Raw genomic sequence first — 16,499 nt, 5'->3', positions numbered from 1 at the left:
AGGCCAGGAACATTGGAGGTGGGTTTAAACTGTTTTATCATGGTGTGGATGGAAAGAGAAATGGTGTAGGGGTGATTCTGAAGGAAGCGTACAGTAAGAGTGTAGTGGAGGTGACGAGAGTTTCTGATAGGGTGATGATCGTGAAGGTGGAAGTTGAAGGGATGATGATAAATGTCATCAGTGCCTATGCTCCACAAGTTGGCTGTGAGATGGAGGAGAAAGAAAGATTCTGGAGTGAATTAGATGAAGTGGTAGATGGTGTACCTAGGAAAGAATGATTGGTGATTGGGGCAGACTTTAATGGGCATGTAGGTGAAGGGAACAGAGGTGATGAGGAGGTGATGGGTAGGTATGGTTTTAAGGAGAGGAATGTGGAAGGGCAGATGGTGGTAGATTTTGCTAAAAGGATGGAAATGGCAGTGGTGAACACGTATTTTAAGAAGAAGGAGGATCATAGGGTGACGTATAAGAGTGGAGGAAGGTGCACACAGGTGGATTATCTTCTGTGTAGGAGATGCAACCTGAAGGAGATTGGAGACTGTAAGGTGTTGGCGGGGGACAGTGTAGCTAGACAGCATCGGATGGTGGTCTGTAGGATGGTTTTGGAGGCGAAGAAGAAGAGGAGGAAAGTAAGGTTTGAAACAAGAATAAGATGGTGGAAACTGAAGGAGGAAGAGTGTAGTGTGAGGTTCAGGGAAGAGGTCAGACAGGGGCTTGGTGGTGGTGAAGAGGTGCCGGATGATTGGGCAACTACTGCAGGAGTGATGAGGGAGGCAGCTAGAAAAGTACTTGGTGTGACATCTGAAAATAGAAAGCAAGACAAGGAGACGTGGTGGTGGAATGAGGAAGTGCAGGAGAGCATTAGGGGAAAGAGGTTGGCAAAACAGAAGTGGGATCGACAGAGTGATGAGAAGAGTAGGCAGGAGTACAAGGAGATGCGGCAGCAGGTTAAAAGGGATGTGGCGAAAGCCAAGGAAAAGGCATATGAGGAACTGTATAAGAGGTTGGACACTAAGGAAGGAGAAAAGGATTTATACCGATTGGCCAAGCAGAGGGACCGAGCTGGGAAGGATGTACTGCAAGTTAGAGCAATAAAGGATGGAGAGGGAAATGTGTTGACTAGTGAGGAGAGTGTGTTGAGAAGATGGAGGGAGTATTTTGAGCAGCTGATGAATGAGGAAAATCAGAGAGAGAGAAGGTTGGAGGATGTGGAGTTGGTGAAGCAGGATGTAGATAGGATTAGTAAGGAGGAAGTGAGAGCAGCGATTAAGAGGATGAAGAATGGAAAGTCGGTTGGACCAGATGACATACCGGTAGAAGCGTGGAGATGTTTAGGAGAGATGGCAGTGGAGTTTTTAACCAGATTGTTTAACAGGATTCTGGAAGGGGAGAGGATGCCTGAGGAATGGAGAAGGAGTGTGCTGGTACCGATCTTTAAGCATAAGGGAGATGTGCAGACCTGCAGTAACTACAGGGGAATTAAGTTGATCAGTCACACCATGAAGTTATGGGAAAGAGTAGTGGAAGCCAGGCTGAGAGAAGAGGTGACCATCTGTGAGCAACAGTATGGTTTCATGCCGAGGAAGAGCACCACAGATGCCTTATTTGCTTTGAGGATGTTGATGGAGAAGTATAGAGAAGGACAGAAGGAGCTGCATTGTGTATTTGTGGATTTAGAGAAAGCGTACGACAGGGTGCCGAGAGAGGAGTTGTGGTATTGTATGAGGAAGTCAGGTGTGTCAGAGAAGTATGTGAGGGTGGTGCAGGACATGTATGAGGACAGTGTGACGGCAGTAAAGTGTGCAGTAGGTACGACAGACTGGTTCAGGGTGAAGGTTGGACTGCATCAAGGATCGGCCCTGAGCCCTTTCCTGTTTGCAGTGGTGATGGACAGGTTGACGGACGAGGTCAGACAGGAGTCTCCCTGGACTATGATGTTTGCAGATGATATTGTGATTTGTGGTGAGAGTAGAGAGCAGGTTGAGAAGAGCCTGGAGAGGTGGAGATATGCGCTGGAGAGAAAGGGAATGAAAGTCAGTAGGAGTAAGACAGAGTACATGTGTGTGAATGAGAGGGAGGGCAGTGGAGTGATGCGGTTGCAAGGAGAAGAGGTGGAGAAGGTGGAGGAGTTCAGGTACCTGGGGTCAACAGTGCAAAGTAATGGAGAGTGTGTTAGGGAAGTAAAGAAAAGAGTGCAGGCAGGGTGGAGTGGGTGGAGAAGAGTGACAGGAGTGATTTGTGATAGAAGAGTATCTGCAAGAATGAAAGGGAAAGTTTATAGGACTGTGGTGAGACCTGCGATGTTGTATGGATTAGAGACAGTGGCATTGAGTAAAAGACAGGAGGTGGAGCTGGAGGTAGCGGAGCTGAAGATGTTGAGGTTTTCGTTGGGAGTGACGAGGATGGACAAGATTAGAAATGAGTTTATTAGAGGGACAGCACATGTAGGATGTTTTGGTGACAAGGTGAGGGAGGCGAGATTGAGATGGTTTGGACATGTGCAGAGAAGGGACATGAATTATATTGGTAGAAAAATGCTGAAGATGGAGCCACCAGGTAGGAGGAAAAGAGGAAGGCCAAGGAGGAGGTTCATGGATGTGGTGAGGGAAGACATGCAGGTAGTTGGTGTAAAAGAGGCAGATATAGAGGACAGGGTGGTATGGAGACGGATGATCCGCTGTGGCGACCCCTAATGGGAGCAGCCGAAAGAAGAAGAAGAAGAAGAAGAAGAAGAATTTAATTTTATTTAATCAATTGAATTGTCAATTGAATCGATTATGCAAATGAACCAAAACAAGTAAAAAAAAGTGTATTGCATTAAATAGATTTATTCTATTTTATTTTTATATATTACATTTTTACAAAATATTCTAAAATATTTTTTGATATATTATTTAACCGAGCAGGCATTAAAACTTTAAAAAATTTACACTGTTGATGTTCACAAATGTTAATAATAAATTGCGTTAATAAAAAAAACAAGAAGCAATTTTATGTTTTGCATTTCTTCCTCCTAACTGTACCGAAATTGAACGGAACCGACTTAAAAACCGAGATACGCACCAAACCGTGAATTTTGTGTACCGTTACACCACTACTACTGTACCAACCTTGCTACATTATTCATCTAGGTTAAATGTAATAGCAATAATATTTGAGCCGTAAGAGTCTTGACTAGAGAGTATAGCTCGTGTCATAGGAAGCATGCATAAAGGTACTGTGTAAGAGCATATATACCATCAAGTGTGAGGTAGAACGGCTGGCTCCAGTCACTCCACGCGCTCCAGTGTTGAAGGTGATGGAAGAGCTTACAGCGTACCTGAACTGTATATCTGACTCCAGAAGTTAAGTCACTCAAAGACACCCACGAATGCTGGACATTAATCACCTAACACAGATAAACACAGGTCATGAAACTGAAAATCAATTAAATGCACATTACAGAAGTAAAATGTCATGTGACATTAAAAAAACAGATGCATGCAAATGAATGCGCTAACGTTTTCCATTAATACCCATATATACTAACCTGAAGAGACTAGAACTATATTATTACAGTAATATATTGCTGCTGGTTTGACTCACCTCCCAGTGTGTGAGAGATGTGTTGGATGAATAGCGGAGCTCATAATAAAGTGAGTGCTTATTATTTTGTGAGTCATTCCATGCGATCACCACTTCACCCCCAACAGTTACGTTATAACGTAGATGAAACGGTGCATCTGGCTTCCCTGTGAAGAGAGGTCATTCAGGAAATATTACAAGGAAGAAGAGCTCGTCTTAGAGCAGATACCTAAAGTGCCTTGATACCTACAACATATAATCTCACACTCTGTATTTCACCCTAATTACTATCTATTATGACAATAACCTCTTATTTTATGACAAGATGATATATCTTTGTCTTGAAATTCTGTTGTGTCAAAAGCTCTTAGATTCAATTTCCATACTCGTAATGTTTTCCTTATCCCGTGTCCTGCATTTATGCCAAGTTTATGGTTGTGTAATTTCTGGAAATCGATGAAAATTCCATTTGAGACTTGCTTTCCACAAAAGCAATGGCACTATTAAAAAAAAAACCAGAGCCTGCTATGAGTATTGTTGCTACTGTTATTCAAAGGAATACACTTTACAAATAAGAATGTTTACAATGTATAATTAGAAAAAAAGTCACATAAAAAAAATTCAAGAACTGATATAAAGCATCTACAGAGTTAAAATGGGTGTGCTGCTTCTTTTACAATGGTCGTCTCATCGATTTAAGTCTGCATCCTGCTCGGTTTTTACAGGCTTCAGACCATCACGTGTGGTTTTACTGTAAACCCATCTCATCCATCTCGCCTTATCAGTCACACTTTGTTGATCCACACTGCTGTAAACTGTTTTAGTGAAAAATGCCTTTTTGTACATTTGCCATCATACAAATGCTGTGTGTATCAGTAGAAAATGTACCTGATCATCAAGGTTTCACAAGCGTTCCTAAATACTTCAAGCACCTCAAAATCAACTTCAGAGAAGTCATTTACCTATTCAGATTTTTCAATATTTCCTGTTATTTTAAAAATGTCATAGTGCGGCTTTAGTCACACAGCAATCAAATACGAGTTGTATAATTACGTAATGACATCAAAAGCCCAACTGAGCGTGTTGAAAATGTACAGGAAGACCAGTAACCACAATTTTCATTACCACATAGCTCTAAAGTCTTTTAAATAATTGATGAAGATTTGAACATAATCCTCAGAGCCTGCTACAGGTCATCGCCTAATTAATACTGTGTGTGATATCAATTTGTGAAACACATGTTTAAATACTTTTTTTAAAACAGATAGTTTAGAAAAGTTCTTGTCTGATTTATCCACAAGTCATGTTGTAAGATCATAAAAAAATAAAAAAATAAATAAATAAATATATATATATATATATATATATATATATATATATATATATATATATATATATATATATATATATATATATATATATATATATATATAAATCTTTTAAAAATACCCCGTTTATCGCAGTGGTTACGTTCCAAAACTGCCCGTGATAAAAACGCGATAAACAAACGCAACCCCAAAAATTCAATTTTATGTATATGTCAGGCTGATGGACAGGACGCGGAAGCGGAAGTAAGTCAATCATAGTCTTTATTTACAACTCTAACAAATGCACTCACTCAGAAAACAGAGAGTCATGAACTGAAATTATATCCGCTCGAAACGAGTAATCCACAACGAAAAGGGAAAGTCCAACGGAAAGCAAAACCTGAAACGAAAGTAAACTCTAGCGGGAAGAAGAGTAATCCATACGGAACAGAACCAGGATACGGAACCAGCGGTGACTGCTGGCGGTCAAGCAGCCACGGGTATCATCAGCATGACAATTCAAGAACCGACAGCCTGTGACTCGAGAACGTGAGTTTATATAGTCTAGTCCTTAACGAGCCACAGCTGTCAGTGATCCCGGCAGGCAAAGGATAACGAGGCACCGTGACAGCTACTGAGGGGGGCGTGGCAGGGTGAATCCCTGACAGCGGCTGCGGGAGGCGTGGCAGGGGGATCCTTGACAATATATTACTGTACTGTATAAACATTTTACTTCATTTTATAATTAAAACTACTATTACTATTATTCAAAAAATATATTATCCGCCAGAGACCAGGAAAATCAGCCACACGAATTAGTTACGTGGCAAATGCAATTCAGCGATAAACCGTGGAAAAACACAAAATCGGACTGCGTCAAGTGATAAATTACTGTATAGCATTCCATAGGTACTATAGTTATTATATTTGCTGTAAGGTGCAATACTGTTCCTGTTTTATATTTACCTGTATATGCGTCTTACAGCACCATAACTCGCATTACACATTCGTTCATTTTTTACCTAGATGACACAATCATTTGAATATTTCAATTTGATCGGATTTAGAGATTAGAGAATTTAATCCTAAATTCTTATAAAGCTAGTATAAAATAACACATACAGCAATCATAATTATATAAAAAATATCTTCAGAAAGCCAATAATGTCGAAAGGGGGACACTCGAGAACTTTGAATTTATTCGTATGTAGGTGTCTAAAGGTTGTCTTTCAGTAAAGATTGCATTTTTATCAATCTACTATAGTCTGAGCACCTGCCTGCTGGAAGCTTCACCACCGTGGCTAATCTACCTCTGTATCTATCGACACATTGCAAATATGTGGGCAAATGACGCAGGGTGCAAGTGAAAGTCATTGTTCATACTGTTCATAGGAAGGCTGCGAGTTTTTAATAACCAAGGTCAAAAAAAAAGGAAAAAGAAATAACAAGAATGTGAAAACAGGAAATAAGAAAACAATAAAATAAGGATTTGAGGAAAATATGCACGATAAGGCATAAATAAATATAAATAAATAAACCAATTAATCAAAAAATCAAGGCGTAATAAAAAAAGATGGGAATTCATGACTGTATCCCTTTGCAATGTATGCATTTAATTTTGTTATATTCTATGTGATATGTTGAGACACTCTTAGCATGGAACCTAAATGTTAGTACAACTATTTTTGTTGTAATTCTTGTACTTATTACTATTATTATTATTACTACCATAATTATATATAAAGGGATTATACAGAAACTCGTCTGTGTAAAACTTACGCAGCAGATCAGTGCTGAAGGGCATCTCGGTTGTCAGAACAGGATGATCACTGAGAAATCCTCTAACAGACAATGAGACAGAGACATTGTTGGCAGGAAGGGCAAAGGAGCATGTGATCTCATCTTCACCAGGACACTGCACCTGAGAAGTGATGTTTGTTTCGTCTGACCACGTATCTGTCCCCAGTCTGAAACGGAAAATCGACAGGATGTGTAAAAAATGACTTTCAACCCTAACCCTAAAATTCTCATTCATATCTACTTTCCTACAAATGGCTATATTTGATGTGTCTTATACCCCATCTCCATTAAACTGCCATGTAGGTGTGAGAAAGACAGTATGGAAAGTATAATATTTTCCACTGAAAAACAAAAGTATGGAGATTAAACATAAAACAGCCAAGCAATGAACACTGTGTTCTGCACTATGCATTGAGTGCGTAGAAAATCGGTCCATCAGAGTGTTCTGCCTCACAGCTATGTACTGCAAACTCAAATAGATTATTGTAGCACCCTCCAGGTTGAACAGTCAGAGAAAAATACAGACAAACAGAAGACTCTACTCACCGCAGGCTTATGATCAGCTGACTGGTGTCCGTATCTCTTGCTCGTTGGCGTTTTAGACAACAAATGACATTTGCTCGTTTGTCTTCAAGCCAGCAGCGAACGTCCAAACGAATGTTTTCTGGTAAGAGATGTAGTTAACAAGTCCATCTCATTAATTGTGCCATTTCTTGAGATCTCTCAAGCCAATTAGTCATAAGCCTTTTAATTAGACTGGTCAAAACTAAGCTTCATTGCAGTGTACACTTACAGATCAATTCTGCCCGATCAATCCAATTATTTCACTGCTTTTCAGTGCGTCTTGCATAATTTTTTTCATTTTGGAAAAAAGCAAATGGCTCTAAAATTCATAAATGCTTACTCATATGACATTTTTTTTTATAATGCAGCAAATATTGATGTCAAGAACTCAAATTGGATGTAATAAGAATCAATTATCATGACTATTGATTTGATGATTAAACTTAATTTGCAGCTTTCAGTGTCCTTCGGCTTGGTATCTCCGCGACGTGGCTGAGACAAGAATCATCTGAACATATTTAAAACCTGTAACTACCAGCTCATAATCCACAAAGATGAGGGTAATTGCTATGCCAGGACGAAAGATTGCATACTAAAGTAGTCATTTTGTTATATCTACATTTAGTGGAAGAGTTTCCTACACGTAGAATATCCTATAGCATTAGTTCCAATGTAAGAGGTGCTGTAGTAGCATATCTCAGCAGTGAAAGTTATGGAGAATGGATTTGGCTTAGCGAGCTCATTAATTCCGCTGTTGTGATGATGCCGAACTGACAAACAGTGAAATGTTCCACAGCCTTACATTTTTAATTGGCCTCAAATAAGCATGCAGCAAGTGAAGTTTACCAGTGACAACTTGAGAAACACTGGAATCTTGAGTTGTATTTGTGGAGTTTGGGATGTGGCACTGATACTGGAGAAGGCTGCTGACGTGGCTGAGGCTGTGATTGTGAACGCTGGAGCTAGCACTGGCCTCACTGGTCTTTCCACTGGAAGTCAGTGCACAATTTAGCTGAGCTCTCCACTGCAGATCATGATACACACCAGGCCAGCTATTTAAAGGGTTCACAGCAAGTGCAGCTGAAAGAGACATTTATTGCATTGAAAAACTACCACACATTTACATTATATTATAGTGCACTTTGTGGACAACAGGGCACCTGAGCTCTCCAGCTATATGTGGTTCATTCCCAAAACTGTTACCACTACAACAAATACATTCTTTGGATATTGTAGCATTACATTTTCCATATCAAGTTTTTAACTCCACCGATAACCAGTAATCTGTTCCAGCATGGAAATTTCCCCATGCACAAAGTGAGCTCTATGAAGATATGCTTTACATGGGTTAGAGTAGAAGATCTTGAGTGGCCTATTCTGATCTCAACAATATTAAACACCTTCATGATGAACTGGAAAGCATCTCCCCAGTACTGTGGAGGTTATTATAACAGGAAAAAAGGAATAAATGTGGAATGGAATGCTTATAAAACACATACAAATATTATGGTCAGGCTTCACAATACTCAAATCCACGCATAATACACAAATATAAATATCTAATGAGCTTCAGATAATGTTCAGGGCAGTTAAAGAGAGAATCGGAATAAGGGATAAAAGTGATCTAAGTGACTTTAAAGGTTGCTGATGCCTCCATTACAGCCATGACATATCTCCTCGTTTTTCCAGCCTTTCAGGATTCCTCGAGCGTTTACACAGAATGGCACGAAAAAAACAAAAACTAATTATCAATCTTCATAGGTCAGAGGACATGAATTAAACTGGTTCAAGCTGTTAGCTGTTAGCAAAAATAGACACCATACTGAAATCTGAGGCAGAGGCTCACCCCTGAAAAATACAAAATAATAATCTTAACATTTTTTTTGTAAATATAAATTACCTTTAAAATACACATATAGCATGTGTTTTTATTCCAAAATTGAGGCTCCAGTTCAGTGAAAATGTCTGGGACATGCATGTGACCTTGGGTAATACGCTAATATAATTTCAATATTGTGATAAACAGCATAGGTAACATAGTGTTTGAAATCATTGTGTTAAATAAATCATTTGGATAGATAAATAAATAAATGTTCAAACAAACTCCACATTCGACATTATATTATAAGATTATAATTTCGACAGTTATAATCTTATAATACATTGCTCAGGGATCACTAAAAAATCTTCGAGCATCATTATAGAAACATTTTCCTACCAACAAAAATTTACCACATCATCTAAGTTTATGGTGGAAAAAATTTAATGTTGATGATTAAATGCTTCTGCAATGTGGGTAAAACTTGCACACAGGCCAAACACTCACCATGTATAGCGGTGAAGACGTTCACGATGACAAATAGCCTCATGGAGAAAAACCTGGAAAGGAGAAAGCATCTGTTAAACGACTAGAAGAGTGAGTCAACCTCTTTCACAATGAAGGGGATAAAGCACTGGTGTACGCACATTATGATTGGGTTCTGTCACTGCTTTAGTCACTCACAGGGCTGCAGAGTTCAAATGGTCCATTAATCCTTACTGCTAGAGCCTAAGGAGTGTTGGAGCCTGCAATCCAGTGCCTACTGCAAAGTCAAACTGCAATCCCACAGATGCTCTGATAAAACCTGACGGCACGATGCTGCATTAATACGCCTCAGAAAGACCGACATCTCTGAATTTTTTTCTTTCAAAATCATTTCCCTTGACTCAGTTTATATGAACAGTTACAAAGATTTAGCTTAGGGCTGTACTTCACAACATTCACAATACATGTTACTTAACACCCCATTTTAGAATATTACAATATTGTTCTACTGTATTTTGGACACATTTTAATGTATTTTATACATCAATAATGTTAATGTTCAAAATCTGATTGGTCAGACGGTGTTTAAAGTAATGTGCTTTTTCTTTTTATTGTAGCAATGCCTTCACACTAACTTGTATACTGGACTAAGCCTAATAATAAACACATAAAATAACACTGCATTTTAAAATATACAGCGACCAGGCATAACATTATAACCACTTGCCTAATATTGTGCTGGTCCCCCTTTTTACTGCCAAAACAGTCGTGACCTGTCGAGCATTAACACCATTTACTTCTTCAACGATTTGAGATACAGCAGCTCGTCTGTTGGATCAGACCACACAACCCACTTTTGATAGATACTGAACGTTGCAAACAATACAATGTGTCATTCAGTATCATTATGTACTTCAGTTCCATGGGTTTGGAAGATTAGGACCTCTGGTAATCGAGTAATTACATTAGATGCATAATTAATAGGATGCTAATTCTCATCATGTGAATTGCACATTCCCACAATGCACGTCGTTAAAGCTTCGCATAACAATGCATTACACACTGATAAACAAATATTATTTTCCGTTGGGAAATATTTATGTAACTGCTTTATTGTTTGTTATTATCTTCAACAGAAAAACAAATTGCTAACTGGGTGTGTATGTGTTTGTTTTGTATATACGTCTTATGATGTAAAATGCAAGAAATGGTCTTAATAAAAAAACTGTTTTATGACTGCATGTGGCGTCGTAATACATACTACCTACCAGGACTATACATTACTTGTAGGAAGAATGAGATACGTCACTAACTGCACATTTCCATTCAGTTTCAGAAACCAGTTAAATAACTAGCCAAGCATTTTAGCAAGTGTCTGTTTCTTTGGTTGCTGTCCGTACGATAAAAGAATGAGTTCTAATTGTGATATTGGCTTGTTTTTATTAGTAACTGTGGGTGTGTGGTTGTTGCAAGGTTGTGCTCTCTTTTTTATTTGAGGGAGGGAGTGTGTTGAGCCCCCGCTATGTATATAGTCCACTCTGTGAAAGCTGCATGCAGGTTAATCCCATGGATATACAGTCTTCTTCTTCTTTCGGCTGCTCTCATTAGGGGTCGCCACAGCGAATCATCCGTCTCCATACCACCCTGTCCTCTACATCTGCCTCTTTTACACCAACTACCTGCATGTCTTCCCTCACCAGATCCATGAACCTCCTCCTTGGTCTTCCTCTTTTCCTCCTTCCTGGTGGCTCCATCCTCAGCATTCTCCTACCAATATAACTCATATCCCTCCTCTGCACATGTCCAAACCATCTCAATCTCGCCTCCCTCACCTTGTCACCAAAACAACCTACATGCACTGTCCCTCTAATAAACTCATTTCTAATCTTGTCCATCTTCGTCACTCCCAACGAAAACCTCAACATCTTCAGCTCTGCTCCCTCCAGCTCCACCTCCTGTCTTTTACTCAATGCCACTGTCTCTAAACCATACACCATCGCAGGTCTCACCACAGTATTTAACTTAAAATCTATAGCTGACCCTTTAGTACAAAAGTTAACCTTAACAGTGTTTCATTCAAAGCTGCGAATATCAAATGCACAAAATGTGACAAATAGCAAAAGATGAGGTGACTGGAAGATGCCTTTGGGGAAAATTGTCCAAATGGGGCAATTACTGGCAAATTTATAGTGCTTGAACAAACGATACATAGGTTTTCTTTTTTTTTATAGTGTATGTAAAGTCAAGTCAGAACCCATCCTGGAGCATGTGTGGTAAAATTTTTTTACTTTTTCTACTGGGGTATTAGTGGCTTAGAGGCATTGCATAAAAAGACATCCTCCATACATTCTAACAGCAATTTTGCCAAGAACAATGTCAAAAATCTCAGCATTCATATGTGCAAAGCGGAACGACAAATCAAGACTTGCATGCCTAAAGGTGGTTTTATCAAATATGAAACTAGGTGAGGGAAATACTTGCGCAACCATCATATGTGAGTAGTTTTTTTTTTTTTTACAAATGAAGTACAATAGTAAAAAGATTTTACATATATATATATATATATATATATATATATATATATATATATATATATATATATATATATACAAACAATTACGCAGTCTAACACACAATACAACACAAAAGAAACCACACAAAAATTGTTACAGTTCCTATATCCTGTTATGTAATCCCTTTGTCTAAGATTCTATGCCTGTGTGTGCATGCCATTTTTGCTGTCTTTCTTCCTATTTCTCTCACTGACATTGATTCATTACTTACAGGAAGTGTTACTACAGATAGAGCGCCAAAATAGATCGAGGTTTTGTTCCTCGCATTTCACATTCCATGTTTTTCACTGCTTTATGTTTCTTCACAGGCTAGTTAGTAGCTGCCTTGTAAAAAGCCTTGTTTTTGTTTTGTTTTTTATTTAAGAAGTGGTTGTTTATCTGATAAGAAATAATAAAAAAATTATAATTAATAAAATGTTGGCTGTTTTTTTTTATTGTTCTGCTCTCTAATACTTGATTAGAGACACATTCACATTTATGTTTGTGTAGACCAGCTATAACCTGGTACTAATGCTTTTTACAATAGACACACTGGAATCTGAGGAACAAGTCTACTCAATTATACTGCATACGTACATGATGTCACTATCATCACTTCTGTCTTCAGTGGATGGAGTCTATCTGCAGGAGAAAGACAGGAAAAGAATCAGTAGTGATTTCTTCGAGGCAACAAGAGAAACAGATGAATGGGTCTTAAATCTCTGACTTGTGAACTTTTGATTCTTTGAACTCATTAAATGGAACAAAGCATTTTGTTAATTTGTGATAAGAACAAAACAAAAAAAATACACTGTCAATGCAGTTAATGTTCTGCTCATTTTAGTATTCTGATGTGGTACCAAAATTCATCACGCCACCGCCCTTACAGCAGTCAAAGGATATAAACTTGATCTTCTTTTCCTGAGTCTAGCGATTAGATTGATTCTCAATCTCACTCAAAAAGGAATTCATTTACCCTTTCATTTTCAAATCGTTCACAATCTTTTTTTTTTTGCTTCATGGTTACAGTTACAGTGCATTCATTTCGCTGTAAAGCCCTCAGGCAGATTAGCGATAAAACAGCAAACTCCCTTTCCTCCATTTCATCCTACACTCAGTTGTGCAAGGTGAAGCCTGTCGTTGCTTATTTTCTGACAGGTGCTGCTGCAATCCAATTTTAAACCAAACAAATGACTAATAGGTTAAATTCCTTTGAAGAACATCCTGTTCATATATAAATTCATTTCTTGGTACAAATTACAATACTAATGCGTAGCAAATCCCTCTCCATCTAAAACAGACTGACGTTAAATCATTAAAATGAACACTACATATGACAAGCAAGTGGCCAAACACTCTATTAGAACACAACAACATGCTCATTTTTAATATTCATGCCTATCACACATTAAAACAAAGGGTAGGTCCTGTTCTAATGAAATCTAACCTGACGCTTTATACTCTTTATGAATGTTAACCGGGTCTATCGGTGTGCAAAACAAGATTATTGACCATACTTTTTTTGGTGGCTGATGAACAAAATGAACATTTTGTTATACTGAAAAGCAAACTTTTGGTTTCATCTTGCAAAAAAAAAACAAAAAACACCTTCACCAGTCTCTGGTGAGGTCACAAGATATAATCAGTAACCCAGAACAATGCGATACTTTTCTAGCTCTTATTGTTGTTACCTATAGTGTTACTCGTGTAATTCTTTAATAACATGTTTCAAATATATATAGTTTGACAGGTTCATGAGGAATTGTGAGTCTTGGTTTTATTGGTTAACTGATCCAGTCTGTGAAATGGAATTATGCATTCGATTCTGTCTGATTCATTATTGCAAGATTGCAGATTGAGAATTAAGACCAAAAATACTTTCTCTTTAATATTTGAAATTTGGCTCAGTTTTAACATTTCACTTTGGGGGAACTAACTAACTCAATGTATTATTAAAACTATAAACTATATAGTTTTTATATACATATATATACATATGGTGATGAGGTGGTGAGCCCACGGGAAGGCGGCCCCACGTCACTCCGACGTCACGGACCTTGATATTTCCCTCGTAAGGGACCCCCGGAGCATAGGGGGTTAAGGGCCTTGCACATACTGTATATGTATATATATACAGTATATAAATATATATATAAAATATATATATAAAATAAAGCGGACTATAAAGCGCACCCATATATAAGCCGCACCCACTGAATTTTACAAATATTTTTATTTTTAACATAAATAAGTCTACACTAATGTACTTTACACAGGCTTTAACGAAAGACACGTCACACACGGTGTAACGGGTGAAATATGTTGCGCTTCTATTAGGAGCATAGCGGTATTTTGGGAATAGCCTGGCACAGCATTTTTCCGCTATTACTGCATGTGTGCAAGACCGAGGAATATGTCCTTATTATATTCTAATGCTCATTTCAAAGTTTCTTTGACTAACCCGTAACGCTGTTGCCAAGAAAAATAAAAAAGCACGAGTTTTGGAAACCTGTCTGTGCTTATATGATTTCTGTTGCAACTGGAGTTAGCGAGCTCTCCCTTCACCCAGACTCAACGCGCTACAACGGCTTGTATCTACACAGTAGCCGACCAAGAAAGTCATTGTTCACTGTTTCCCTCCTTCCTTTCACAACTATTTCTCTCGGGAGGTAATCTTTAGGCATGGTGGTGCGTTTAAAAAAAAACTTTTTTTTTCCTGAAGCCGTGCAGCTCAGAACACAGGTGAGGTGCGGTTTTTCGTTTCCGTTCAGAAATTTCATTGGACTACTGTTATGAGGCTCAGTTTTTTCCCTTGATGTTTGTGGAACCGGGAAAAACCCAGGAAAAATTCATAAATTAGCCGCTTCGTTGTTTAAGCCACGGGGTTCAAAACGTAGGAAAAAAGTAGCGGCTTATAGTCCGAAAAATACGGTAATCTTGTTGTTGATCCTACTCAAATCTAAACTCTTCAGATGAAAATGCACCACTGTAGATTTCCTCTAATTATTATTATTATAGAATTGTCCCAGTGTGTCTGTTTAATTACTGTATTTAATCCAGTTAAAATATTGTTGATAAACTGTCCCAGCATGAATACTCAATTATTAAAAAATGTCTCTATATGAGCATTGCTGATCTGAGCATCATTGGCACAGACTGGATTTGTTTGCCTATAATTGAGGTAGTCTGAGGATTTCATTTATTCTGGATAATTTATTTTCCATGAAACCCTGGCTGATTTGAGAATTGTTTGGGTAGACTGAGTGTTTACACAGGAAATAACCTGGTTCGATTTTGGCTTAAGGATTCTAAGCAGCTGATTCGACAAGAAATGACCTGGATGGAGTATTGTTGAGACAGTCTTGGTATTTGATTTTCCAGGAAATCAACCTGGTAGAGTACTCTACCAGTGCATATTTAATTCCACAGAAAAGAACCAGGTTTGTGCATTAGAGGGGCAGTCTGATCATTTGATTTTACCCCGTTTGAGCATCATTCATGCATCATTTGAGTATCATTTAGTTTGAACATTTATTAGAGTAGTCTAGGTTTTTGTTTTAAAAGGAAATGGCCTATCTTGAGTACTATTGGTGCAGGCTGTGTATGTGTGTGGGCAATATGACTCAATATTAATAGGGATTCCCCCAGTCTGGCTGAATACTTGAGACCCTCTGAGTATTTACAGAGGAATTCGTCCAGTGTAAGCATTTAATTTAGGGAAAACTGATCCAGCCGGAATAATATTGGGGGAAATTGATCCAGTCAGTGGAAGAGCAGGTGACTCATCACTTCCAACACTGCTGCTAATGTGCATCATAAAGACTCAAAGACAAGCGTTTCCTATTCTTTCCATCTGTAAAATGTAGAAGCCCTCAGATAGAACAAGGATGGTTCTGTCCGAGCACGGAGTCAAAGTAGGATATAGCTTACAACTGCGGTTCTTATCAGTAGCAGCATCACAAATGAAAAAGTGGGGGGGAAACTGATAAAGCAGATGAGAATGGTGGAGTTTTTCCTTCAATTTCTTGAAATGTTTAAACCATGTGGGTAAAACAGAAGAGCATTTTACAGAAAGAAGCCTCAGCATTGTTGTATTGAAGATGTCTTTAATCAGTTGATGTGTAGTTGAAACACTTTGTGAATCTAGACATAGGTTGAATTGTAACCCAATCACCATTTTGATCATTATTATGATTTACTTTGGTAGATAAGAAGAAAATATATAGAAAAATTTACTTTCTATTTCTTTTTTCTAAAAAAAAGTCACTGCAGCAAAAGTAAATAAGCAAATAGTTGTATATTGGCACATATATATATATATATATATATATATATATATATATATATATATATATATATATATATACATATATATATACATATATATATACATATATATATATATAT

The 16,499-nt window shown here is 38.0% G+C and overlaps 1 protein-coding gene across 5 annotated transcripts in view; it reads right to left on the bottom strand.

The window, feature by feature from the left end:
- Nucleotides 1-16,499, bottom strand: part of lepr (leptin receptor) — a 69,200-nt gene that overhangs the window by 25,016 nt on the left and 27,685 nt on the right. For 4 of the 5 annotated variants that reach the window (XM_083566039.1, XM_083566042.1, XM_083566041.1 and 1 more), the window contains 7 exons: nucleotides 12,690-12,734; nucleotides 9,562-9,614; nucleotides 8,082-8,315; nucleotides 7,218-7,335; nucleotides 6,651-6,838; nucleotides 3,586-3,731; nucleotides 3,238-3,388 (listed from right to left, as the gene is read on the bottom strand). In XM_083566039.1, the coding sequence (XP_083422165.1) occupies nucleotides 3,238-3,388; nucleotides 3,586-3,731; nucleotides 6,651-6,838; nucleotides 7,218-7,335; nucleotides 8,082-8,315; nucleotides 9,562-9,614; nucleotides 12,690-12,691 (892 nt within the window). In that variant the 5' untranslated portion in view covers nucleotides 12,692-12,734. The remainder of the gene's footprint in view (nucleotides 1-3,237; nucleotides 3,389-3,585; nucleotides 3,732-6,650; nucleotides 6,839-7,217; nucleotides 7,336-8,081; nucleotides 8,316-9,561; nucleotides 9,615-12,689; nucleotides 12,735-16,499) is intronic. The other variant, XM_083566043.1, reaches the window with a different exon arrangement.

This window comes from Silurus aristotelis, assembly GCF_946808225.1.
Source record: "Silurus aristotelis genome assembly, chromosome: 2".
Lineage (NCBI taxonomy): Eukaryota > Metazoa > Chordata > Actinopteri > Siluriformes > Siluridae > Silurus > Silurus aristotelis.
Note: the sequence above shows the minus strand (reverse complement) of the source record. Positions and strands in the feature narration are given on the sequence as shown.